This window comes from Microcaecilia unicolor, chromosome 1 (genome assembly GCF_901765095.1).
Source record: "Microcaecilia unicolor chromosome 1, aMicUni1.1, whole genome shotgun sequence".
Classification (NCBI taxonomy): domain Eukaryota; kingdom Metazoa; phylum Chordata; class Amphibia; order Gymnophiona; family Siphonopidae; genus Microcaecilia; species Microcaecilia unicolor.
In genome coordinates this window covers 154,611,657-154,638,671 of record NC_044031.1, presented here as the reverse complement: position 1 = coordinate 154,638,671, position 27,015 = coordinate 154,611,657, and the positions used below count along the sequence as shown (strand labels likewise).

Genomic DNA, 27,015 nt, shown 5'->3' with positions numbered 1-27,015 from the left:
GTTACAGATCTTAGTATCATCCGCAAATAGGCAAACTTTACCTTCTAACCCTTCGGCAATGTCACTCACAAATATATTGAACAGAATTGGCCCCAGCACTGATCCTTGAGGCACTCCACTACTCACCTTTCCCTCCTCCGAGCGAATTCCATTCACCACCACCCTTTGGCGTCTGTCCGTAAACCAGTTACTAATCCAGTTCACCACTTCGGGTCCTATCTTCAGCCCATCCAGTTTATTTAAGAGACTCCTGTGGGGAACCGTGTCAAAAGCTTTGCTGAAATCTAAGTAGATTATGTCCATAGCTCGTCCCTGATTCAATTCTCCTGTCACCCAATCAAAGAACTCAATGAGATTTGTTTGGCACGATTTCCCTTTGGTAAAATTATGTTGTCTCGGATCTTGCAACTTATTGGCTTCCAGGAAATTCACTATCCTTTCCTTCAGCATCGCTTCCATTACTTTTCCAATAACCAAAGTGAAGCTTACCAGCCTGTAGTTTACAGCTTCTTCCCTATCACCACTTTTGTGAAGAGGGACCACATCCGCCGTTCTCCAATCCCTCGGAACCTCTCCCGTCTGCAAGGATATATTAAACAAAGCTTTAAGAGGACCCACCAGAACCTCTCTGAGCTCCCTCAATATCCTAAGGTGGATCCCATCCGGTCCCATGGCTTTGTCCACCTTTAGCTTTTCAAGTTGTTCTTACACACTCCCTTCCATGAACGGTGCTCTATCCACTTCAATCTCATTTGTACTTTTTCCAGTCCATCGCGGTCCTTCTCCAGGATTTTCTTCTGTGAAAACAGAACAGAAGTATCTATTTAGGAAATTTGCTTTTTCTTCATCATTATCCACATAGCGGTTTGCAGTATCTTTTAGTCTCACAATTCCCTTTTTAGTCATTCTCCTTTCACTAATATACCTGAAGAAAATTTTGACACCCCTCCTTACATTTCTAGCCATTTGTTCTTCCGTTTCCGCTTTCGCCAGACGTATCTCTCTCTTGGCTTCTTTCAGTTTCATCCGGTATTCCTCCTCGTGTTCCTTTTCTTGAGTTTTATTGTATTTCTGGAACGCCAACTCTTTAGCCTTTATTTTCTCAGCCACTTGCTTGGAGAACCATATCGGTTTCCTTTTTCTCTTGCTTTTACTTACTTTCCTTACATAAAGGTTTGTGACCCTATTTATAGCTTCTTTCAGCCTGGACCACTGTCCTTCCACTTCTTGTATTTCCTCCCATCCCATCAGCTCCTTCCTCAGGTATTCCCCCATTTTACTAAAGTCAGCATGCTTGAAATCCAGGACTTTGAGTTTTGAGTGGCCACCCTCCTCTTCAGCCGTCATATCAAACCAAACCGTTTGATGGTCACTGCTGCCCAGAAGTAGTACGCTTACCTTGCTGTGCCAACTGCTCCAGTGACCAGCCTGATGGATCATTTTGCAGTTGTAGTTGCAGATTCTGGTAGTTTAGCCTTGCCAACAGAGGGAGTGATGTGAGGTGAACCACCCTTCCCGTTTGAGGCCAGCGTTACCTTGAACTTTGAGATGCAAAGTGCACCATCAGCGATGGAGTCAAGGGATCACTAACAGGAGAATCTCTCCTTTACCAAAATGATTTGGAAAGTTCCTGAATGGGGTCTAGATGTTCCATGGTGATGCCGATTCCCCACGGGTAGATGAAGATCAAGTAGCTGATGGCAGTACAATTCAAATACAGTGATTACCTTGGATAATTTGTGTAATGCTGTGGCGAAGCTGAAGACCTCTTTTATTCTTATGAAAACTGATTGCATTGCACTTCAAAATATTAAAAATCACAAATTTAGCTATATTTGAGAACATTACATATTGGTTAAGAATTATAAATGTACATATAAATGATTACATAAATTCATAAGACAAATCATCTTATCTGTTTATTTCACTTTATACTGGTAAGACATAAGATTGCTCACGTGTGTCCATTAAATACAAAATCCATTAAATCGAGGTTTACAGTATTTTTTTATGACTGAGCATTTACATACTTTTCTGAACTTTAGACTCTCAGGTTCCCCAGCTCCTCCCATTGGAACTTCCTTCAGCATCAACTGCACAGTATGATTATTCTGGAAGCAAATCTTTCATTGCCTTTATTTTGGGTGATAAACATTGCCTTGAATTGTGCCTTTTTCATTCGTATGGTAGTAGGCTCATTTGATGGACCAAATAATTTATTGATTTTGTTATATATGATTTTTTGTCTTTGTATTTTTTTGTATATTCTATCTTTTTTTCTAACAAGAGTTCTTTTTTGGATTGTAACTATAATTCTTTATAAATAATCATAAATAATGCCCAATATTATCAATAATAAATTAAAAACGTGAACTTAATAGTATGCACAAGTGCTGTTGGCATACATATCAAAGGTGTACAGTCTGAATCCACTAGACAAACTATGAATATAAACATATTAGGTAGAATTCAATTATTTGTTTAAAATTAATTTATTGCTTTTATAATTATATTTTCTTTGTAAGTAGCAAATCTTAATGTAAAAGCCTCCTCATGAAAAAAACAGCCTACATTTAAGAGTTTTTGCATTGGTAAATTGCACATATAGAAGCCTTCTCTTTAAGCAACATGGTAAAAATTTCAGGATACCACATTACAATTTTAACTCTGGGCTTCCTATAAATAAGATGTAATTGTACCTGCTTCTCAATCCTTTCTAAAACTATTCCACAACTAGATAACGAACTGTAATAGTCTTATTACTAATTTAATAGGAAATCAGAAACCAGCTCTTTCTTAAAAGAAATATCTCAGGTTTTCCCTTCTATTCATTCATTTCTAGTACTGTCTTTCCTTTCAGCCTCTTATCAGCTTTTTGAGTGTGCCTCATGGTGGCAGCTGTATATCTTCCCAACAAGACCATATAGTATTTCTGTACCTGGACAATTGGTTTCTAGTGGCTCACAAGCCTTCATTCGTCTAGAGAAGACAGTTATAAGTACATATGTACATAAGTATTGCCATACTGGGAAAGACCAAAGGTCCATCAAGCCCAGCATCCAAGCCACATTGAGCCTGCAAAGAGGTGGGAAAATGTGAGATACAAATGCAATAAAATAAATATCCAACAGTGGCCAATCCAGATCACATATACCTGGCAAGATCCCCAAAACGTTGCTTTTCTATAGTCTGGGATTCCTCATCAGCTTTCAGAAATTCACTCTTTGCCTAGCCAATATTATTTCTTTTATATGGATACTATCTGTTCCAGAACATTCTTCCGATGGGCAGGATCCAAATGCACATGGCCCATGTTCATGCTATAAACAATCCATGGCCAGAGTTTACTTAAAGATGCTGGGGTATATAGCTGCACTTGTTCATGTTATCCTCTTAGTTTATCTAAAAGCGTGATGTGTTCAGTGGGTCTCAATCACAGAAGGCAAAAGTAGAGACTAATAGACGATTCACCACTGGAGACGTGAGTCCAACAGTCTTTATTATATCAAAGATAACGACCCGACACAGGCCGTGTTTCGACGCTAAAAAGCGTCTGCATCAGGGGGTCAATAAATACACCAAGTAGTGAATGCAAAACGAAGAGTCCTACTTGTATGTATGTTGTCAGCTCACTGATCACGTAGCACCAAACAGAAGATGCTGGATACAAACTATCAGAGCTCTGATAGTTTGTATCCAGCATCTTCTGTTTGGTGCTACGTGATCAGTGAGCTGACAACATACATACAAGTAGGACTCTTCGTTTTGCATTCACTACTTGGTGTATTTATTGACCCCTGATGCAGACGCTTTTTAGCGTCGAAACACGGCCTGTGTCGGGTCGTTATCTTTGATATAATAAAGACTGTTGGACTCACGTCTCCAATGGTGAATCGTCTATTAGTCTCTACTTTTGCCTTCTGTGATTTGTCATCGTAGAGAACTTTTCCTGTTCTATACTTTGGCAGTGGGTCTCAATGCCAGTGAAATCAATAGTGACTACCTTTCTCCTCCATGCTGTACCCACCTTCTTGGCCTCATCTCTTATTTTATGGTGGTGGATGTACAAACCCAACTTACCAGTGAGTGGTCCCTTTGCAATGTGGCAACATGAGTCTTCACTACATATATCTCTGTTCCAGGGTGGAAAACTCATTGTGACAATCAACATTCACTGGGAATGTTGTCAATTTATGTGACAGTGTTTCACACAACCACTTGGAGCTCAGGGTGATCTTCTGTGCATTACAGATGTTCCTTCACAGCATTCACAGTTCCTTTGTCCTAACTCAGTTGATCACTCAGGTAGTAATGTATTTATGTGCACAATCAAGAAGGCTCAGGTTCTCTTCTCCTCTGCCAAGGAGCTGTCAGGATGTAGGACCTTGAGATAGCCAGTTGTATCCAGATGCAGGCCACTTACATACCCAGACCACAAATCACTTATCTGACAAACTCAACAAGGAATTTCCTCCTCGTGAATGGTCCCTGAATGCAATTCTTCTTTCAAGATTGTGGAACACTCCTAATCAAACAGCTGGTGAAAAAAAATTCAAGGATTCCTCTCTACTGTTCTATTCTAAATTTTCTCCTGTGTCTTAACACTAGGTGCATTGGCACTTCTGTGGACTCAGTCATTTCTTTATGCCCACCCTCCAATTCTACTCTTACTGAGAGTGCTAAATTAGTTCTTTAAAGTCTGTACACAGTGATTCTTATAGTGCCCTAAAGCCTTGATAGAACTCCATAGTTCTCTTTTTGTTACAGTTTCCAGCCTGAATCTTTCAATAGGAGGGCTCACTTCTTCATCCAGACCTCTGGTTTCTAGCCCTTACAGCCTAGAAATTGCGCAGTCTCTAACTTTTACTCTGTGTGTTCTACAGCTCCTACTGGACATCTTGATAGCTGTTTGCAAGCCCCACACCAAATGAATGTATATGTATAAGTGAAAAAGATGTTTAGCCTCCTGCTCTATTAATGTCCATGACCCTATTTCATTTCCTTCTGTGATGATTCTACAGTATCTTTACCATCCTGGCCTTCAAAAACCTCTTTAATCAGAGTATACTTAATTGCACTTTTGGCTTACCATGCAGCAGTGGATAACCTACTAGCTTTGCAATTGCAGCTGGTTGCTCGCTTTATGAAAAAGCTACTTCATGTAAAATCTCCATTACAGAAGCCCCCAGTGCACTGGTATCTGAATCTAGTTCTCATTTTTCTCATGAAGTCTGCTTTTGAACGTGCAGAAATAGGGAAGGGAGTTGGGACTTGATATACCGCCTTTTAAAGGATTTGTACCTGGGGCAATGGAGGGTTAAATGACTTGGCCAGAGTCACAAGGAGCTGCAGTGGGAATCGATCCCAGTTCCCCATGATCAAAGTCTTCTGCACTAACCACTATGCTTTTCCTCCACTCCATCACTGAAATTCCTAATCTAGAAAGTGCACAGTCTAGGAGAGCTGGTGAACCTCAAGCATTGGTAATTTATGAAATTATACCCACTTCTATCATCACAAAGTTGTCCTTCAGACACATCCCATGTTTTACCTAAGGCTGTCACGCCTTTCCACCTGTATGAAGATACAGTGCTTCCTACCTTCTATCCAATGCCTCATTCATATGCTTGAGAGAAGACCCTTCTTACGCTAGATTGTGAATGGACTCTTGTTTACTATGTGGAAGAACTGAATCAATTAGAAATTCCACCCAACTTTTCATCTTAGAACTGATGTCCGTTACAAAAAGAACTATAGTGTACAGTTGTAGAACTATAGTGTACAGTTGTGCTGTGAACAAGCAAATATTCCTTTCGTTTCAAAGTTTTCTTGTCAGATTAGAGCTGCCTCAATGAATATCATGTGCAAAGCAGCTATCTGGTCCTTTCTACTTATATTCACAGCACATTATTTTTTGGGCCAAGGTTCAGTAGAGGACAGTGCTTTTAGTTAAAGGGTGCTGACCAATCTGTCCTTGTCACCTAACAAGTCTCACATGTGACTGTGCATGACAATTCAGAATTGAGCAGCTCTAAGCTTTGGACTCACCTTGTGTGCCTGACTCAATCCTGCTTGTTAGTGGAAAAAGCAATGTTGCTCATCTGTAACAAGCAAGACTGATAAAGCACAGAGTCCCACCAACCTCCCCGAGAGCTGTCTCATTGTTGTGAGCTGTGAAACAAACTGAGCAACTGAGGAAACTGCTGTATATAAGAAGGGCAACTTTGGTGTAAAGTTCTGAGCTCTAGAAGAGCAGTTCCATCCCGCTACTACTTATCAATTCTGTTATCTGTGGAAAACACCTGTTACAGATGAGCACCATTATCTTTTTTTTTTTTATACTGGTTTGTATTTAGATTCTTTGAGTAGTCACTATTCTGTCTCCTACCAGCTGAATTGCTGTCTTTGGGGAACCCATTAAACAGAATCTTCTAATTAGAACAGCTCTGCTGCAGAAACAGCATGCAGCAGATAAAATTTTCCCACTAGTATGAGCTCCCTCTTCATTACAGTGTTAAGAATGCCTTAATCTAAGTTTCTGGCCTACTGTTCTTCTATAAAGGGGAGGGGGCCTGCAGATTACACTTCTGTAAACAGAAACTCTGTTTCCTCACTTTACTTTTTCACAGTGTCTTTCTCTCACCATACTCATATTTTAGTAGCTTTGATGTTGCTCATTACATAGAGTGCTATTCAATACATAACATTTTTATTCCTTAGCATCTGCTTCAGACTATTCCCAGTAAGTGGGTAATATGCTCTCCTACCAGCAAAGGCTTGCATATATTACTCCATGTGCAATCCTGACCCTTCAGTATTTTTCAGTCTCCTAAGCAGATGGTTCCCTCGTGGTAGTGCTTCAGGGGATCATGGCGGCTTCATTTGTGAAGATGCAGTGCTATGTAGCGTGCACTGCGCATCATGTGCTTTCTCCCCTTAGCAGCTTGTGCCACGTGTGTGAAGACGCGACTGAAGGCAGTTTGGTGGTTTCACCTGCGACAGAGGCTTCAGTGTCAGATTTTGGTGTGGCAGGTGGTCTCAGTGGTGAAGCCCAGTTGGATCGGAAGGAGTCGGGGGCTCCAGAGGTGTCAGGTGCCATTTGTTTGACAGGAAATCGCCAGAGCTACCATTACCGGCTCTCTTTCCCGGAGGCTCCTCCTGTGTTACAGCATCAGGATATTAGGACAGCCCCTCCCCCTGCATCTGCCCCATTTTCCCCGGAGTTCTCTTCCACCAAGCTTTTTCTTTAAAACTGGGGTTGCAGGTTCCTGGGGTCTCTCGTCCTGTAACCTCTGACCCCTTGGAGCAACTGGGGTCCAGGGGCCGGTCCCTGGATTTGTTGGGGCCCTCATAGGCCAAGGGCCCTCATCTGGATTTGGTTCTAGATGGTTGAGACGGTGGCAGACTCTTTCCCATAGAGGAGGTGGCTCCACGGGTGTTTGGCTGAGTCTTTGAAGAACCCCTCAGTAGTCCACATTTTTTGCTTCCAGGAGCTCCCTCTTTTGACTGTGCAGGTGTTGAACCACCTGGGCCTCAAGGAGGAGGCTCCTGTGGTGCCCAGGAAGGGGGAACCCTTGTTGAAGGGTATTCGTATCCCCCCCCCCCTCAAGGTCTTTCCCTTTAATGATGACCTCAAGGAGTTGGTGGAGGCGCAAGGTCAGCATCCAGAGACTCCTTTGGGAACGGTGAGGGCCATGACTTGACTGTATCAGCTGCTGTTGGCGAAGCAGAAGCATTTTCTTTTACCCAAGATCGATGTCCTGGTGACAGTGGTGACTAAGAAGATGGCAGTTTCGGTTGATGCTTGAACTGCCCTTAGGGATCTATAGGATCGTCATGAAGGCTCTTTTGAGGTTCTCCTTTGAGGTTTCTGCCCTCACCTTGTGAGCTGCCATTTGTGGTGGCTATGTGGCCTGGGCCTGTTTCTGCTGGGCAGAGCAGTTGCTGGATGCTCCAGGTGAGGCATCGGATTATCTTGTCAATCTGGAATTGGGGATGGCTTTTCTGGCGGATACCTTGTATGATTTAGTCCATGCGTCAGCAAAGTCTCTGGCCTTGTTGGTGGCAAAGCATCTGTGGCTCCGGCAGTGGTCGGCGGATGTGACTTCCAAGGCGCGTTTTAGTCAGTTGCCTTTTTGGGGTTATGTGCTTTTTTGGTGAAGAGTTGGACAAGTTGGTGAAAGATTTCGGGAGTCCAAGGCTCCTTAGCTACTGAAGGCTCGGTCTCATACCAGGGAGCATCTTGGGGCTCTCTCTGGGACCTCAGACGGTCTTGGCAGGATCGTTCTCTCAGGCTGCAACACTGTCGAATTTTAGCCAGACCCCAATCCTTTCTGTCCTTTCAAGGCGGCTGCAGGGGAGGTCGCGAGAGTCCTCAAGGAGCACCCAGACCTGCCCGCTTTCCACAGTGAAAGTTTAGGTATTCAGTGTCCAGTTCCTGCCATTGGGAGTGGCTATGTCATTTTTACCAGAACTGGACCCTCATTACCATGGACCGTTGGATCCTGGACATTCTGCAGTTCAGCTGCGGTCTCTGGAATTCCGTCATTCTCTTCTTGACCTGTTCATCATGTCCCCTCGCAGAGTGGAGTGGAAGGTGGCCGCTGTACTCCAGACATTGGACAGGTTGCTGGCGTTGGATGCTATAGTTCAGTTCCGCTGGCTGAGAGAGGTTTTGGCAGGTATTCCATCTATTTTGTGGTGCCCAAGAAAGAAGGGACTTTTCGTCGCATCTTGGACCTTAAGGGATTCAACAGAGCTCTCGTGTTTCGTCATTTTGCATGGAGACTCTGCGGTCAGTCATCATGGCCGTCCATAAGGGGGAGTTTCTTACTTCCCTGGATCTGTCAGAGGCTTGCCTCCACTTCCTGATCCATCTGGCCCATCACAAGTTCCTGTGCTTTGCTGTTCTCGGGCTTCACTATCAGTTCCAGGCCTTTCCTTTTGATCTGGCGACAGCTCCGCATACCTTCTCCAAAGACATGTTCATGGTGGCGGCCCATCTTCACTGGGAGGGATGCTGGATCACCCATATTTGGATGACTAGCTTATTCGGGCCAAGTCCTTTGAGGAGAGCAGGATGGCAACTGCTTACGTGGTCAGCCTGCTGCAGAATCTGGGCTTGGTGGTCAGTTTGGCCAAGAGCAGTTTTGTGTTGGTTCAATCACTGGAGTATCTGGGGGTTCATTTTGATACCCTGGAGGGCAAAGTGTTTCAAAGTACGCTGGCTGTCTCTGCAGCTTTACCCCAATGGCGTGGGATGTTCTGCAGGTATTTGAGCTCCATGGCGGCCACCATCGAGGTGGTGCTGTGAGCCCGTGCGCATATGCGGCCGCTGCAGCTGACTCTCTTGTCCCACTGGTCTCTGTTGTTGGATGACCTCCAAACCCGGGTGCTACTGAGGTGGCAGGTGCAGAACTCCTTTCTCTGGTGGCTGGATGAGGATCAGTTTTCAGTGGAGTGGACCCTCGTCTCCACGAATGCCAGCCTTTCTGGCTGGGGGCCCATTGCCAAAGGCATATGGTACAGGGTCTGTGGTTGGCTGAGGAGGCCCAGTAGTCCAACATCCAATTGGAGACCAGGGTCATTCATCTGGCCCTGGCTGCATTTCAGCCTGTTATCATCGCCCTTGACTGGCCTCATTACCAGTGGTATGGGGATCTCAGGCAGCTCGTGGTCGAGGAGCCCCCTTCAGTTTCCTCCCCAGGATCCACTCCTTCTGCAGGGGCCCTGGTGTTCATACCTGACATAGCTCGACTCTCATGGCGTGGCTATTGATCGGGTGCGCTTGTTGAAGAAAGATTACTCAGTGGGGGTGATTTCCACCTTGTTGAGTTCCCAGAAGCGATCTACCTCCATGGCGTATAGTCATGTCTAGCGTGTTTTTGAGTGCTGGTATGTTGACCAGAGAGTGGTCCCCCTTCGTTCCTCTGTCCCGGACATCTTGCATTTTTTGCAGGATGGCTTGGAGAAGAGTTCATCCCTTTGTTCACTCCAAGTGCACTTGGCAGCCTTTACGGCCTTCCGGAAGCTGATGCAGGGTCATTCAGTGGATCTTCATCTGGATGTGGCGCAGTCCCTTCAGGAGGTTAAGCACTTGCATCCTCTGTATTGAGAGGTAGTGCCACTGTGGGGGTTGGCTCTTGTTTTGGCGGCCTTGGTGAGGTCGTCCTTTGAGCCTTTGTCCTTGGCTACTCTGAAAGATCTATCCCTGAAGATGGTTGTCTTGGTGGCTATTACATCTGCGCATCGGGTGTCCGAGTTGCAGGCCCTGTCCTGTAGAAAGCTCTTTCGTGTAGTTCTCTGCCCGGTACCTTCATTTGTTCTGAAGGTGATTTCTTCTTTTCACCTGAATCAGACTGCTGGTGTTTCACAGGGAAGATTTGGGTTTTCTATTGGTTGGATGTAAGGAGGGCCCTCCACTGCGCCACACTGAGGAGTTTTGTAGGTTGGATCGTCTGTTTGTCTTGTTTGCAGGAGAGTAGCGAGGTGAGGCCACTTCTAAAGGCGTGCTGGCCTGCTGGATCAAGGACCCCATTTCTTCTGTTGATGGCGCATTCCTCTCGTGCTCAGTCCATATCATGGGCGGAGCGTACCTTTGTTCTGATTCTGGATATTTGCAGGGCGGCTACATGGTCATCCCTGCATTCTTTTGTGAAGCATTACAGATTGGATATGCAGGTTCTTTGGTAGGCAGACTTTGGGGCTACAGTGCTGGCTCAGGTTTTGTCTGTTTCCCTCCCTCGTTAGGTACTGCTCTGATACTTTCCGCTCGTTGAGAATGGTTTGGAGCAGACGCTAAGGAAGGAGAAATTAGATCTTACCTTGAGTCACTCCAGACCATTCCCAAACTCTCCTGAATTTGGGTCTCATCCTGTTCGCACGGATCCAGCTGGGGTGTCGCCATAGTTTTTATTTATTTATTTATTTATTTGTTGCATTTGTATCCCACATTTTCCCACCTATTTGCAGGCTCAATGTGGCTTACAGTTTACCGTTAATGGCATTCACCATTCCAGATTAGAAGATGACAATTAGTGTTACATAGAGAACATGTATGATATAATAAAATTAAGCAAACAGATATAAGAAGAAAACAGTTCCAAATATAGGTAAAGTGGAGATGTGTTACATTTACAATTATTGAACATTGTGGTATGCCTTGTTGAAGAGGTAGGTCTTCAGAGATTTATGAAAATTAGCTCGTAAATAGTTTTTAGGTTAAGCCTCAATGAGTTCCATAACTGCGTACTCAGGTAAGAAAAGCTTGACGCATGCGTTAGTCTGCATTTTAGACCTCTACAGCTGGGGAAGTGAAGATTAAGGAATGTGCGGGATGATCTTTTAGCGTTCCTGGGTGGCAAGTCTACCAGGTCTAACATGTAGGCTGGGGCATCTCCGCGAAATGATTTTATGAACTAGAGTGCATAATTTGAACGCAATACGTTCTTTGAGTGGAAGCCAGTGTAGCTTTTCTCTTAGGGGTTTTGCACTTTCATATTTTATTTTTCCAAATATGAGTCTGGCTGCAGTGTTCTGGGCAGTTTGAAGTTTCTTGATGAATTGCTCTTTACAACCAGCGTAGAGTGCATTGCAGTAATCTAGGTGACTCAGCACCATTGACTGTACCAGGTTGCGAAAGATGGTCCTTGGGAAGAAAGGTCTTACTCTTTTAAGTTTTAAGTTTCCACATTGAGTGGAACATCTTCTTGGTTGTATTTTTCACATGACTTTCAAGTGTAAGATTTCGATCAATGGTGACTCCAAGAATTTTCAGGCTGTCTGAAACGGGAAGGGACAAGTTTGGTGTGTTTATGGTGGTGAATTTGCTCTTGTTGTGAGGTGAGTATAAGACATTGTGTTTTTTTTAAGTTTCAGCTGAAATTCATCTGCCCATGAATGCATGATATGGAAGCTTTGGTTCATGTCATTGGTGATTTCCTTTAAATCATGTTTGAACGGGATGTAGATAGTTGGAATCTGGGCTGGACACTTGGGTGATCTCTCTGTATGGCTGATGTGAGAGGAATGAGTTGGGATTTATATTTAAAAAAAAATGCTACACATAGACATGGAAACAAAGGAGGCAGAGGCGGGCTTGCCGCGCTGGTGCAAGGCACCTTGCAGTTCCTGGTGTTCTGTGGCCTGGTCCCAGGCTAATTTTCAGACAGGCAGTCTAGTCCATTTGTGTAGTGGTTGCTCCTTGTTCTTTCCCTGTGGACTGTTGTAGCAGGGGGGCTCTGTTGTTCGCTTACCGTCATTTTAGCTTTGTCAGTAGAAATACTGAAGGGGGGCAGGATTGCACAGGGAGTAATATATGTAAGCCTTTAGTAGTACTCAGTCTCCTCATCTGCTGGTAGTAGGGCTTATTACCCACTCATTAGGAATGGTCTGGAGCGACTAAAGGAAATAAAATTAGTAGGTAAGATCTAATTTCTCCTTTTGTTTGACAGGCATCTCCAAGGGTTGTCATTGATGACTACCTGTTAGCAAAACTGGAATACATGTTGAACAATGAGGATCCAACACCTGAGATCTTTGATGATGCACAAAGACAGGTATAATCATAATGTATCTTCATTTTTTTCTATGAAATTATGGTTTTGTTCAAAGCAGTTAGCTTTTTATAGAAATAAACATGAATAAATATTCTGTATATATTTCTGAAAATTATGGTGCTGTATTCCTGGCTAAAATAGTAATGTAATAACAAACTTTCCAATTTGAACACAGATGGCTAAAAGAAAGCCTTTCCAAATACCAGCATTAAGAATGTTTGACTTGAAACACAGAATTGCCCTAGTTATAGTAAAATCAAAGCAGCCATGTCCAAAATGCATTCAGTAAACTTGTTAATTCAAAATTATATTGAACCATCATATTAAAATCAGCCTCTTAAAATAGAAAACTTCCAGAGTTATAGTCATCAGTCCTTACCAAGGGTGTGAAGGCAGAGTCAATCAGTGTTCTACCTATCAAAAGATAATCTTATATTTAAAGGGTCCAGATTAAATCTTCAATTATATAGGAAAACTGTGCATAAATATCAGTACAAATGACATCCAAAAACTTTCATTTCAGAAAGTTATAGTAAAAGCATAATATTCAAAGGCATAATTTTTGTACTGTGTGGGAAAGGTATTACAGGTCAGTTTTACAAATAGTAGTAACATCATTTTTAAAATTCTATCTGTGTGTGTTTCTTATGTTTGAAATAACTTGCTCTTTTAAACCTGTTCTCTGAAAGGCAAGCTTGTCACCATCACATATGTTAAGTGATGTCATCACTGATGAGACACTTTGTAAAGCTTTCCTAAAAGATGTTGGTAAACACTATTTGGTATGGCCAGCAGTTCCCATGGCTGTACAGCATTCCTCAGGCTTCACAGATTTCTTCTGTGGAGAGCAATTTTCAGGTCATTTTCATGGCATGATCTGTAACAAACCAGAGGAAAATTGATCTTGTAGTTGATTAAAAAAGTTATTTGGATAAAACACCCAACATAGACCTGTTTTGTAAATCTGTTTCAAGGGTGTATCAGCTCTAAGAAATCAATAACATTGTGTTACAAAATTGACATAATTCATAATTTTTTGTATATAAAAAAAATCATATTTAAAGATACAACCACATACCAGTGCCATTTTACAATGTGCTTCACAGCATAACTTGTAGTTCAGTCCTCCACATTTCTCCAGTTTTTGACTTGCTGCTAAATTGCTTTCTTTTTTATTTTCTCTTTTCCTGAGTCTAGCCCACTCTCCTTCCATAAGTTATTTTTTATTCTTCCCATTCTAAAGTTTAACCTAGCAAACCATTTTTTGACATACCCATGGATTTTAAAAACTGCACATGTGGGATGATAACACTTCTGGTGAGTATCTGGAGGCTATTTTTGTTCGATAATGGACCATGATGTCCCAAATTGTGTGAAATATGCTAAAGTGCCTCAAGTGCAAAACCATTCAAGAGTTGCAAGATTAGACCTCTTCGGACCTCACAATTTAATTTGCTTCTATCAGCTAAAACAAAATTCTAAAAAAAGTGTATCAGTTCCTTTACAGGCCATTTGGTATAATTAGTCTCTGTTAAGGTTGCATAGTTTCTCTTCCAGTGGGAAGAAGGCTAAATATTTTCAGCAGACTGATGGGTATTGAAGATGACGAATCAGGGATGTGCCTTCAGTTTCCTCAGGCTTCATAAGATTAACCCAAGATGCTTAGACCTTAACAGTTTTCCTTTGGTTTATGGTTTATTTGGTTTTTGCAATTGCATCCAAGAGATTTATAATTTAAAAATAGAACTAAAAAAAAACCAGAAAAGCAACATGTGCCAGGAAATGGAACGTCATTGTTAAATAAGACACAGGCAATCAAATTCAGGAGGCAAAAGCACCTACGATAAGTCCTCAAGAGGAGGATCTTCTAGAGGAGAAAGGAGAGGAAGCAGGAGCCAATCTGTTCTTCCTTTTCTTCAACAAGGAGACTAACTGTGTTTGTCAGACATCAAGGATGCTTAAATAATTGTTTCACCAGAGCTTCTGCACTGTCTATATAAGGTGCTACCAACTGGCATCATAGTAGCACATTTTTTACTAAGTCCTTAGAAGTTGTAGCATGTCTTGGAAAATAGGAGATACAGGTTTTTCTGTATCAAAATGACTGGCTGATAGCAGCAAACCAGGTCTTATAAGCTGCAACCTCAAGCAGAGCTTAGTTTTTCTTATAAATTAGCAAAAATAAGTCACGTTTTGGCCATGAAAGTAGCTTTCATAGGAACTTGGCTGAGTACAGTAAAAGTGAGAGCTGTCTTAATTGACACCTGCTAAGTTCTTTCAAAACATTTACCTCTGGCATAAATATGACAAGATCTTACATGAAGACGCTTGCTCTCATGGCAACGGTGGTACATGCAGTTTGGTTTGCTCATCTACACTTGAGGACGGTAGTAGAAGATATAATGGCAATGAACTCAGTCCACACACTCCCTTTCTCAGAAATTCCATCGTTCTCTTTAACTTCATTCCTCTCATTGGTGGTTTGTTCAGTTCCGTCTTCTGAAAGGTTTTCTGTTTCACAAACTCTTAATACAAATGCTTCCAACTTGTGTTGGAGAGGATATCTCAACAAAAGTTGCACTTAGTGCCTGGTCCATGAAAGAGAAGTAACATAAATCTTATAAAACTGAGGATAACATATGATGCCTTTAACATTTCTTTAGTATATCTTTAAGGGAAGTCTGTCTTAGTTCAGACAACCAGCCAAGTGACAATGCACTATATCAACAAGCAAGTTGGTACAGGGTCCTTATTCCTGTGTGAGTGATCATCCAGAATCTGGGATCAGGTGGAGGCCATAAAAGTAATCTTAATATACGTACCAGACGACCACAGTTGGCAGATGGATTTTTGTGTGTTGTGGCCTCATGAATAGTCTCTGAACAATATAATATAAACAAATTTCTTCAAAAGGTGAAAACTCCTTAAGTGGCTCTATTGGTAGTAGTATTGTATTTAAATATATTTAATTTGTCTTCTTTTATGTATGTTATATAAGTTCATATTGGTGCCCTTAACAGTTCTGCACTCCTGATGCAGGTGCATGCTGAAACATGGCATTGTTAAGCTTGTAGGATGGGCTTTTTGGATTGCTATACAATATTAAGGATTTTATATAAAAAAAAATACAATTTGTATACATATATTTGTTTTGATTTTTTTTGTAGGCTTTGTATGCATAGTTTTGGGTTTGTTTTAACCCTCCACTGTAAACTGTGTAGTTTTCTGTTGCCATGCCGTTGACTGTTGCAACACCACTTGCTGTAATGCAACCCTAAGCCATGATCTTCAATAGATATTTGGCAGACACATTCAAACACCCTGGCTTGCTTTCTTCATCTAGAAATCGCCTTGCATATGCGCAAGGCTGATCTTCAAAGAGGTAGGAACTGCTGTTGTCACTGAAAAGTATCTTTTCCCACATCTGGCAAATCCATTTTGAGTACTTTGCTCACTTGAACCTGTACATTCTCTCTGCCTCTGTCAACAACAGCTTCTTGTTTTACATCACTTCATTCCACATTTCAGGCATCTTCTATCAACCGCAGATGAAGAAGCTGCCGCTCCACTGTTGTCAAACCACTTCCTAAGTAGTTTAGGTGAGGTGAGCTTGCAATCAGAATTGTGTAACTGACTGAAGTTGGATCCACTTTTGCTGCAGAATCCAATCCTGCTTAAATTTACTATTTTCTAAGCAGTGGACAATATGAGTGCATGTCCAACGTACAAAAATGTGTTGCATATGAAAGAGGAGTGAACACTGAAACAGAAAATGTATGATCCACTATAACATCTATAGTTTTGTAAAAATAAAACCAAGTCATAGAAAAGAAAATAAGATGATACTTTTTTTTATTGGACTAACAATACATTTTTTTTGATTAGCTTTCAAAGTAACATCTTCATATCAGAAATAAGCAAATGTTGGAATGTATCAGAATAGTCTCACAGGAAGAGGGTTGGGTGGGTTCGTTGAGAATCAGAGAGCTAGGTGGGTGAAAGACAGGGAGAGATAGATGGGTGATAAGAGGGTGACAAAGCAGTATAATTGTATGGTTTGAAGTGGGATAGAAAACATAGAACTTTAAGTCGTTTCTAGTGGGTGTCAAAATATTTCATCATTTTGACTTCTAAGGTCCTACATTCCTGAATTGTCTTAAAAATTCTTTTTTAGTATTTTCTCTGTTTTGTTTTATTTCTATTTATTACCTTTAAAAATGGACTAACATGGCTACCACACCACTTTACACAAGTAAAAAAAATAATGCATACCAAACTTCAAAACAGCATTAAGAGCTGCTTAATCCAGACTTCTGCATATCAATGTAGCTTCAGACCCTAGTAACTTATCCAACTTGTAGTCATAAATTAGCATACTAGAGTGATGCTGTGTACTTCCCTAAGGGTGTGATGGATTTCCACTATGGATTTGGATTTTAAATTTAGTTCTGGTTTATTTTATTAGATTTTCAGTAAGAAACACATACATACAAACCCGGGCAACAGGTCCTTACTGTCAACAGGAAAATCATACAAGCCAAAAGAGCGATCCAGAGGATGTACTCTAGACAAATTCTAGTAACACTGTACAGAGTAACAAAGATCTAAAATAGTTGTACGATTAAGTGGTTGAAGTAATAAGTCCATTATGTCTGTTGAAAGTATGACCATGGAGACCAAATAGCATGATGCTTAGAAACTGCACAAATCTTCTCAACAAGATTTTTTTTATTTATTTTATTTTTGTTACATTTGTACCCCACGCTTTCCCACTCATGGCAGGCTCAATGCGGCGGGCAATGGAGGGTTAAGTGACTTGCCCAGAGTCACAAGGAGCTGCCTGTGCCGGGAATCGAACTCAGTTCCCCAGGACCAAAGTCCACCACCCTAACCACTAGGCCACTCCTCCACTACGATTCATAAGTAGCAATTTCTCATATCATTCCACCAGTGATGTAGCAATATCTGGGAAGAAGTTTTCCAATGTGTTAGAACTATTTTGAGAGCCATCGTAAGCATGACATCTAAAAGGTGTTGTTGATCTTCGATAAGAGCCATATCAACCATCACTGAGCACAAGATTATAATAGGAAAGGGATCTCCAAATCGGAAGGATTTTACCAATTATATTCCAAACTTCAGACCAATAGGTGGTAAGATAGGTACAGTTATAAATCTTATGTTTAAAGGTTCCCATACTGCTCATACATCTCCAGCACAATGAAGAAGAGTCTGAGTTGGCAACATGCTGCTTGACTGGTGTCCAAACTGTTTTATAAAAAAAAACAAAATAAAGTGATTGATTGTAAAATGGGAACTGAGCACAGAGGATGATTAATCTGAAGCCAGAAATGAGACCATTGTGACGAGGTAAGTGTAACGTTCACTTCTGACTCTCGATGAATTTGGATAGGTAGTGGATTTCTACAGTGAGATGTAAGAAAATGTTTATAGAGATTAGAGATAACATGCTTGGTAGATCCCAAAGATTAAAGCAACATTAGTATTGGTTCTGAATCCCGGAGAGCCGACATTGAACACCTATACATTTTGAGCAAAATTTGTCTCAGTTGGAGATATGTAAATTGCCTGATGAGAGGAGAGACCAAGAATAGTTTTCAATTCAATAAACAGCCGAAACCTAGTACCATACAGTATCCCTCAGTCTCCAAATTCCTGCCCAACCCATACCTAGTACCATACAGTATCCCTCAGTCTCCAAATTCCTGCCCAACCCATACCGGCCAATAAACCAGATAGTTATCTATACAAATCCTGGGATTCCCCCACAACAGGGCATCTAGATGAGCTAGGAGGGAGGTGGAGTAAGTCTGGTCTCGATGAAGTAAATTTTCGAGGGTTCCCTTCATGACTATCCAGTGTTGAGCAACTGCTATTTCTGTGATTCCTATTAGTTTATAGTTTTATTAGGCTTAATATACTGCATTACATCCAATATCAAAGTGGTTTACAATAAAATATATAAAATAAATTAAAAGATAAGAAAAGAACTACAATGATTATAGGAAAGCTCATAACACTCGACATGTACAAAATGCAAAGTGATGCACTTAAGGAGTAGAAATCCACGGGAGACATATGTGTTAGGCGGTGAGAGTCTGATATGTACAGACGGGGAGAGGGATCTTGGGGTGATAATATCTGAGGATCTGAAGGTGACGAAACACTGTGACAAGGCGGTAGCTGTAGCTAGAAGGTTGCTAGGCTGTATAGAGAGAGGTGTGACCAGCAGAAGAAAAGAGGTTTTAATGCCCCTGTATAAGTTGTTGAAATATTGTGTTCAGTTTTGGAGGCAGTATCTTGCTAAGGATGTAAAAAGAATTGAAGTAGTGCAAAGAAAAGCTACAAAAAAGGTATGGGATTTGCGTTACAAGATGTATGAGGAGAGACTTGCTGACCTGAACATGTATGCTCTGGAGGAAAGGAGAAACAGGGGTGATATGATAGAGACGTTCAAATGTTTGAAAGGTATTAATCCGCAAACAAATCTTTTCCGGAGATGCGAAGGCGGTAGAACTAGAAGACATGAAATGAGATTGAAGGGGAGCAGACTCAAGAAAAAATGTCAGGAAGTATTTTTTTCATGGAGAGAGTGGTGGATGCTTGGAATGCCCTCCCGCGGGAGGTGGTTGAGATGAAAAGGGTAACGGAATTCAAAAATGTGTGGGATAAACATAAAGGAATCCTGTTCAGAAAGAATGGATCTTCAGAAACTTAGCGGAGATTGGGTGGCAGAGCCGATGGGGGGAGGCGGGGCTAGTGGTTGGGAGGTGGGGCTAGTGCTGGGCAGACTTCTACGGTCTGTACCCTGAAAATGGCAGACACAAATCAAAGTTAGGTATACACATAACGTAGCGCATATGAATTTATCATGTTGGGCAAACTGGATGGGACTGTACAGGCCTTTCTCTGCCGTCATCTACTGTGTTACTATATTAAAAATTAAAAAATCCTATTCAATTACTCTCCCAACTAACAGCCTGAAAATGCGGAACTACTCTCCGCTCTTAGAGCTGTAGGAATCTTGTTATAAAAAGCAGGGGCAATGACAAAAAAAAGGCCCGTTCACATGTAATACTCAAACAGCTTCCTTAATCCCAGATACCACTAAACGAAGAATCCCCAGAACGCAAATCCCAATGTGGTGAATAAGCATGTATCAGTGATGCAATTAGCGATGGAGTATGTTTATGATAGGTCTTATGGGTCAAAGCTAATAATTTGATTTGCAGTCTATAGTAAATGGGCAACCAGTGATATTGGACAAAGTGGAGTAACATGAGTCCTGATGAGCCATTCTGCCTAACATGAATAGCCTTATTTTGCAATGTCTGAAGCTTCCTCAGGCAACACTGAGGTAAACCAACTAGGACTGCATTCACATAATCTAATTGTGACATAAAGCATAAAACAGGTACCAAAAAGTCTTCATCCATATATCCCCATAGTACTACTACTATTTAGCATCTCTATAGCGCTACAAAGCGTACGCAGAGCTGCACAAACATAGAAGAAAGACAGTCCCTGCTCAAAGAGCTTACAATCTAGTAGACAAAAAATAAAGCAAACAAATCAATTAATGTGTAGAGGAAAGAGGAGGGTAGGTGGAGGCGAGTGAATACAAGTGATTACGAGTCAAAAGCAATGTTAAAGAGGTGGGCTTTCAATCTAGATTTAAAGATGGTCAAGGATGGGGCAAGACGTAGGGGCTCAGGAAGTCTATTCCAGGCATAGAGCGCAGCAAGACAGAAGGAGCGAAGTCTGGAGTTGGCAGTAGTGGAGAAGGGAACAGATAAGAAGGCTTTATCCAGGGAACGGAGTGCAAGGGAGGGGGTGTAGGGAAGGACGAGTGTGGAGAGATACTGGGGAGCAGCAGAGTGAGTACATTTATAGGTTAGTAGAAGAAGTTTGAACAGGATGCGAAAACGGATAGGGAGCCAGTGAAGTGACTTGAGGAGAGGGGTTGTATGAGTAAAGCGACTCTGGCGGAAGATGAGACAGACAGCAGAGTTTTGAACTGACTGGAGAGGGGAGAGGTGACTAAGTGGGAGGACAGCAAGAAGCAGATTACAGTAGTCCAAACGAGAGGTGACAAGGGTGTGGATGAGGGTTTTGGTAGAGTGCTCAGAAAGAAAGGGGCGGATTTTATGGATGTTGTAAAGAAACAACAGGTCTTGGCGGTCTGCTGGATATGAGCAGAGAAGGAGAGAGAAGAGTCAAAGATAACCCTAAGGTTTCGAGCTGAGGAGACAGGGAGAATGAGAGAGCCATCAACAGAAATAGAAAACGGGGGAAGGGGGAGGTGGGTTTGGGAGGGGGAGGGGGGGGAATGAGAAGCTCGGTTTTGGTCATATTTAATTTCAGGTGGCGTTGAGACATCCAGACAGCAATGTCAGACAAGCACGCTGAAACTTTGGTTTGGATGCAAGGTGAGATATCAGGGGTAGAAAGGTAGATTTGGGAGTCATCAGCATAGAGATGGTAGGAAAAGCCATGGGATGAGATTAATGAAGCAAGGGAAGAAGTGTAGATAGAAAAGAGGAGGGGACCAAGAACAGAACCCTGAGGTACGCCGACAGGCAGAGGGATAGAAGTAGAAGAGGAGGATCCACCAGAGTGAACACTAAAGGTGCGGAGGGAGAGGTAGGAAGAGAACCAGGAAAGGACAGAGCCCTGGAATCCAAGTGAGGACAGGGTATCGAGAAGTATGCTGTGATCGACAGTGTCAAAAGCAGCGGAAAGATCAAGAAGAATGAGGATGGAATATTGACCTCTGGATTTAGCCAGTAATAGGTCATTGGAGACTTTAGTAAGCGCAGTTTCAGTTGAGTGGAGAGGGCGAAAACCAGATTGTAGTGGGTCAAGAATAGCATATGAGGAGAGAAAATCAAGGCAGCGGCGGTGAACAGCACGCTCAAGTAATTTGGAGAGAAAGGGAAGGAGGGAGATGGGTCGGTAATTAGAGGGACAAGTAGGGTTGAGTGAAGGCTTCTTAAGGAGAGGTGTGACCACAGCATGTTTAAAGGCAGCAGGGACAGTCGCAGTGGAAAGTGAGAGGTTGAGAATGTGACAGATAAAAGGAATAAGAGCAGGAGAGATGGCATTAAGAAGGTGGGTAGGAATGGGATCAGAGGAACAGGTGGTACATTTTGAGGAAGAAAGGAGTTTCTCAATAGTAACTTCAGGAAAGGAGGAAAGGGAATGAGGGGAAGGAGAGAGAGGGGAAAAGACTAGTGGAGGGAGAGGTGGCGAGGTAGAGAATGCAAGGTTTATCTTTTGAACCTTGTCGTGAAAGAATTCAGCAAGGGTCTGAGGAGATAATGAAGGGGGAGTTGGGGGAGGGGGCACCTTGAGGAGAGAGTTCAATGTGGTGAAGAGAAGTCTAGGGTTAGAGCCAAGAGAGTTAGTCAGTTGGATATAATAATCCTGTTTGGCGCATAAAAGAGCAGATTGAAAGGAGGTCAGCATGAACTTAAAGTGTAAGAAATCAGCAAGGGCCCGAGATTTCCGCCAGAGGCGTTCGGCGGAGCGGGTACAGGAACGTAGGTAGCTGATATTAGAAATCATCCAAGGTTGGGGTTTTGTACGCCTTATAGGGCGGGTCATCAAAGGTGCAAGAGTGTCTAAGGCAGATGATAGAATATTGTTGTAAAAAGAAACAGCCTCGTTGACAGATGTGGATGGTGCCACAGTAGAGAGGAGGTTTGAAACATGGGAGATAGAGATGAAGGGTCAATATCGTGAAGATTCCTAGATAAATTAGATAAGATCGGACGTGACTGGGAGGGAGGAGATTTAAGTGTGAAAGTTATAAGATGGTGATCAGAGAGGGTAAGATCAGAGGCAAGGAAACTAGAGGGTGAACAGTTGGAGGAGAGGATAAGATCAAGACAGTGACCATTTTGATGAGTGGGGGAGGTGGAGCATAGTTGGAGATTAAAGGAGGATGTTAAAGCGATTAACTTGGAAATATAAGAGTTAGAAGGATCATTAGCAGGAATATTAAAGTCACCAAGGATGAGAGAGGGGGAGGAAGGATCATGGAAGAAGGCAAGCCAGGCATCAAAGTCACTGAGAAAGGATGAAAGGGGCTTATCAGGGGGACGATAAATGACCGCTATTCGAAGAGGCAGAGGAGAGAAAAGGTGGATAGAGTGGACTTCAAAGGAGGAAAAACAGTGAGATTGAGGTGGAAGAAGGGGTTGAAATCTGGAGGAGGGAGAGAGAAGTAATCCAACACCGCCCCCACGGCCAGTAGGGCGAGGAGTATGTGAAAAAAGAGAACTGCCATGGCAGAGGGCTGCGACTGAAGCAGAGTCATCAGGGCAGAGCCAGGTTTCTGTTATGGCGAGCATATGGAGGTGACGTGAGATAAAGAGGTCATGAACATATGGGAGTTTGTTGCAGATAGAGCGGGCATTCCAAAGGGCGCAAGAGAAGGATAGAGAAGAGGAGGGGAGTAGAGGAATAGTGATGAGGTTAGAGAGGTCACGGTGAGATCTGTAGAGTTGGGATAATAGTTGGTGAGGAGGGCCAGGATTGGGATTGATGTCACCAGCTGAGAGTAAGAGAAGGAGTAAAAGAGAGCGGAGGAGAGTAGGAGAGGTGTGGCCATGAAGGTGTCGAAGGTGAGAGGTATTTAGGTGGAATGGAGAAGGCAAAATGGAAGGAAAAAAAGAGATGAAGATTAAAAGCTAAGAGGGAGGAAGAGGGTAGGAGAGAAGGTGAGGTGATGTGTATAGGGGCCATAGCGTGATTCAGAATTAGGTATAATTGGGTGAGGTCAGTAGTGACTGGCAGAAAATAGATGCAAAGAGAAAAATGAACGGCGCGCGGCACTAAGAGTGGAGGCCTGAGTGGATCCGAGTGGACCTGGGAGTCACCCCGGAGAAGGCTGTAAAGGATATGCAGATGAGCTGCAAGTCCTCCACAGCACCTGAAAGGCAGCTGGTGGTAGAGCTGGGCACCTCTTAGCTGAGGAAGGCTTACCAGGGGTTAGGCCGAAGCCAGCATTCCTCCCCCTGAGGGTCGCGTGATCCTAGCCAAAAAGCACCTGGAAACCCTGGCACTTGGAGCGAGGGCCCTGGGAAGATTGGGGTGGACCTGGGAGTCACCCCAGATACAGCTGTGAGGAAATGCAGAAGGGCTGCAAGTCCTCCACAGCGCCTGATGGGAGCGCTGGGCACCAAGAGCGGAGGCCCTGAGTGGATCGGAGTGGACCTGGGAGTCACCCTGGAGAAGGCTGTAAAGGATATGCAAATGAGCTGCAAGTCCTCCACAGCACCTGAAAGGCAGCCGGTGGTAGAGCTGGGCACCTCTCAGCTGAGGAAGTCATCCCTTGAGCCAAGTCTTTGTCTCTCCCCCTCTCTCTTTCTCCGCGCAGGGAGAGGGTGTGGCCAAAACCAGACTCTAGTGCTCGTAATCGGTCCAACAGCAAGGAGTGGTCAATAACATCAAAAGCTGATGCTAAGTCCAATGACAGTACTAAAGCTATATCTCCAGAGTCCAGGATCCAACACATTTCATTCAACAAAGCAACTAAATTATTTTCAGTGCTTTATCTCTTACGAAAAGCCGCTTGCCTAGGGTGCAATAAAGCATGCTCTTCCACACAATCCGTCAATTGATGTACCACCACTTTCTTTAATAATTTCATCAATAACCCTAGATTAACAATCAGCCTATAATGTTCTGATTTCAAAGGATCTAAAGGTTTACATTTCAGAACTGGATGGACCACAGTATGTTTCCAATCACAGGTTATAACACCCTTCGTTAGACTTTGATCAAACAGAGTCAACAACAGAGTTATCAGCCCAAGGCAATCACATTAATCAACTAGCCTGCATTAAATCCAAAATCCAGATTTATTTTATGAACCTGTCCAATAAGTGTCTTCAAATAATCCAAAGTTAAAGGTGTAAAGGTAGTCCAACTAACATCCTCTCGATCTCCAGAATCACGATTCAACAACCCTCCTGTGCCTCATAAGGCATTTACTTTACTAACAAAAAATGAGGCAAGATCTTCTACTGAGGGTCTAGGCACCTGAATAAAGACCGGGCCCTCACTTAATTCTCACACAATAGTATAGTTCTTAGCAAGATGTACATTCTGTACAATAAGATCACTAAAATAGGTTGTCTTTGCCTTTTGTAATGCCACATTAAATTGGGCCTGAAATAACTTTTACAATGAACTCTTAGGTCTAATGTACCTTTCTTTCTCCATAAGGTCTGTAAGTGCAAATGGGGTAGCCAAATGGCATTCCAAATTAAGCCAGCAAGGGATATCTTCATCTGCAACCTATAACATGCAGCTCTAAGGACAGCAGCTTGAGCATACAGCGCAAAATTGGAAAATTCAGACCCCCTGACTCTTAGTCGCTTTAGTTTACTGAGGGATATTCTGGACAGTTTGGAGAGCCATAGGAAATTTGTGAGTAATTTATTAATATGTTTAAACATCCACATATACCCATGCTCCTCGCCTAGTTGGCCGTGGAGGTGGTGTCGGGCTACTACTTTCACCGTCCTGTAGATTTCAGCCTCTTCTTCCACCTCAGTCTCATTGCGTTTCTTCCTTCAAAGTAAGCCAGAGAGGCGATCGGATACTTCAAAGTTCTCGTACCCAAAGCAAAAGTATCTAAATATTATGAGCCAATGTATCTTTGCACATGGGCTTGAATTTGATACCTAAATATTTGATGTCAGACGCACACCATGTAAGACTGTGAGAAGTAATCATGTCCTTAGTGCAATAAAGAGTAAGAGGTAACACTTCAGTCTTATCCCAATTTGATGAGTATCCTGAAAGTTTGCCAAAAGATTGAAGCAATTGCAAAATGTATGGAATAGTAATAGTTGGGTAGGATACATAGAGAAGAACTTTGCTTAGTGTTTGGCGGTGTCTAAGAAAGCAAATAGAATATTAGGTATTATTAGGAAAGGAATGGAAAACAAAAATGAGGACATTATAATGCCTTTGTATTGCTCTGTAGTGCAACTGCACCTCGAATATTGTGTGCAATTCTGGTCACTGCATCTGAAAAAAGATATAGTGGAATTAGAAAAGGTACAGAGAAGGGCGATGAAAATGATAAAGGGGATGGGGTGACTTCCCTATGAGGAAAGGCTAAAGCTGCTAGGGCTCTTCAGCTTGGAGAAAAGACGGCTGAGGGAGAGGTATGATAGAGGTTTATAAAATAATGAGTGGAGTGGAACGGGTAGACATGACTCGCTTGTTTACTCTTAAAAAAATACTAGGACTAGGGGGCACGCAATGAAGTTACAAAGTAGTAATTTTAAAACGAATCTTAGAAAATATTTCTTCACTCAGCATGTAATTAAACTGGAATTCGTTGCCAGAGAATGTAGTATATGCAGTTAGCTTAGTGGGGTTTAAAAGATGTTTGGATAGCTTCCTAAAAGAAAAGTCCATAAACCATTGTTAAAATGGACTTGGGGAAAATCCACTGTTTATTTCTGGGATAAGCAGCATAAAATGTATTGTACTGTTTTGGGATCTTGCCAGGTACTTGTAACCTGGATTGGCCACTGTTGGAAATAGGATGCTGGGCTTTTATGGACCTTCGGTCTGGCCCAGTATGGTAATACTTATGTTCATATATCATCTGCAAAGGCAGACACCTTTATCTCCATCTGCCCAACCCTAATACCTTTGATTTGGGAATGCAATCTAATACACATTAGCAAGGGCTCCAAAGCTAAATTTAAAAAGTATGGGGGAGAGAGGGCACCCCTATTTTCTCTAGTAAGAGAAAAAGAGGATGTAACAATACTGTCTATATTCAGTCTGGCTGATGGGCACGAATACAACATTTTTGTCGTCATCTAGATCAACTAGTGGAGTGTAGCAAAAAGATACTTCCTCTCAACAAAATCAAATGCTTTCTCAGCATCTTAGGACATGACACAGACGGGTAATTTGGAAGCTTGAGCAGCTTGGATTTTAAATTTAATTACTCAGTTCTCCAAATCCAAGCTCAGGGCAAGTTACTGTTCAGGCACTATAGTTATTTCCCTGCTCAAAGGATCTTAGTCTGAATTGAAGGGTGAAATGAATTGCTGTTCCATCCCGTGCAACGCCTTCACACACAGGTGAGATGCGCTGCGCGGGTTGGTAAAGCGGAGGGGGTTCCGGTAGAAGGGGGGAGCGGCGGCGACGAGCTCAGGGGGCGGGGCACGGGGGCGGAGGATGCCAGGAGGCGGAGCTATGGGAGAAGGAGTACAGAGAGAGACAGGAAGGGAGGGGGACCGGGGCTGCTAAACTTTTTAGTTTTGTTTTAATTTTTTTTTTTATACGAGCGGAAGCGGGGAGCAGCGGCGACCTTGGGGGGGCGGGGGGGCAAGGCCGCCCATACTGGACACTTCTGACGAGCGCCTTTGCCCCCTCCCGATCCTTTTTCGATTTTGTG

At 42.7% G+C, this 27,015-nt stretch overlaps 1 protein-coding gene across 3 annotated transcripts in view; it reads left to right on the top strand.

The window, feature by feature from the left end:
- The window catches only part of SNX13 (sorting nexin 13), a 483,917-nt gene that overhangs the window by 221,624 nt on the left and 235,278 nt on the right, over positions 1–27,015 (top strand). For all 3 annotated transcript variants that reach the window (XM_030201510.1, XM_030201500.1, XM_030201519.1), the window contains one exon: positions 12,453–12,557. In XM_030201510.1, the coding sequence (XP_030057370.1) occupies positions 12,453–12,557 (105 nt within the window). The remainder of the gene's footprint in view (positions 1–12,452; positions 12,558–27,015) is intronic.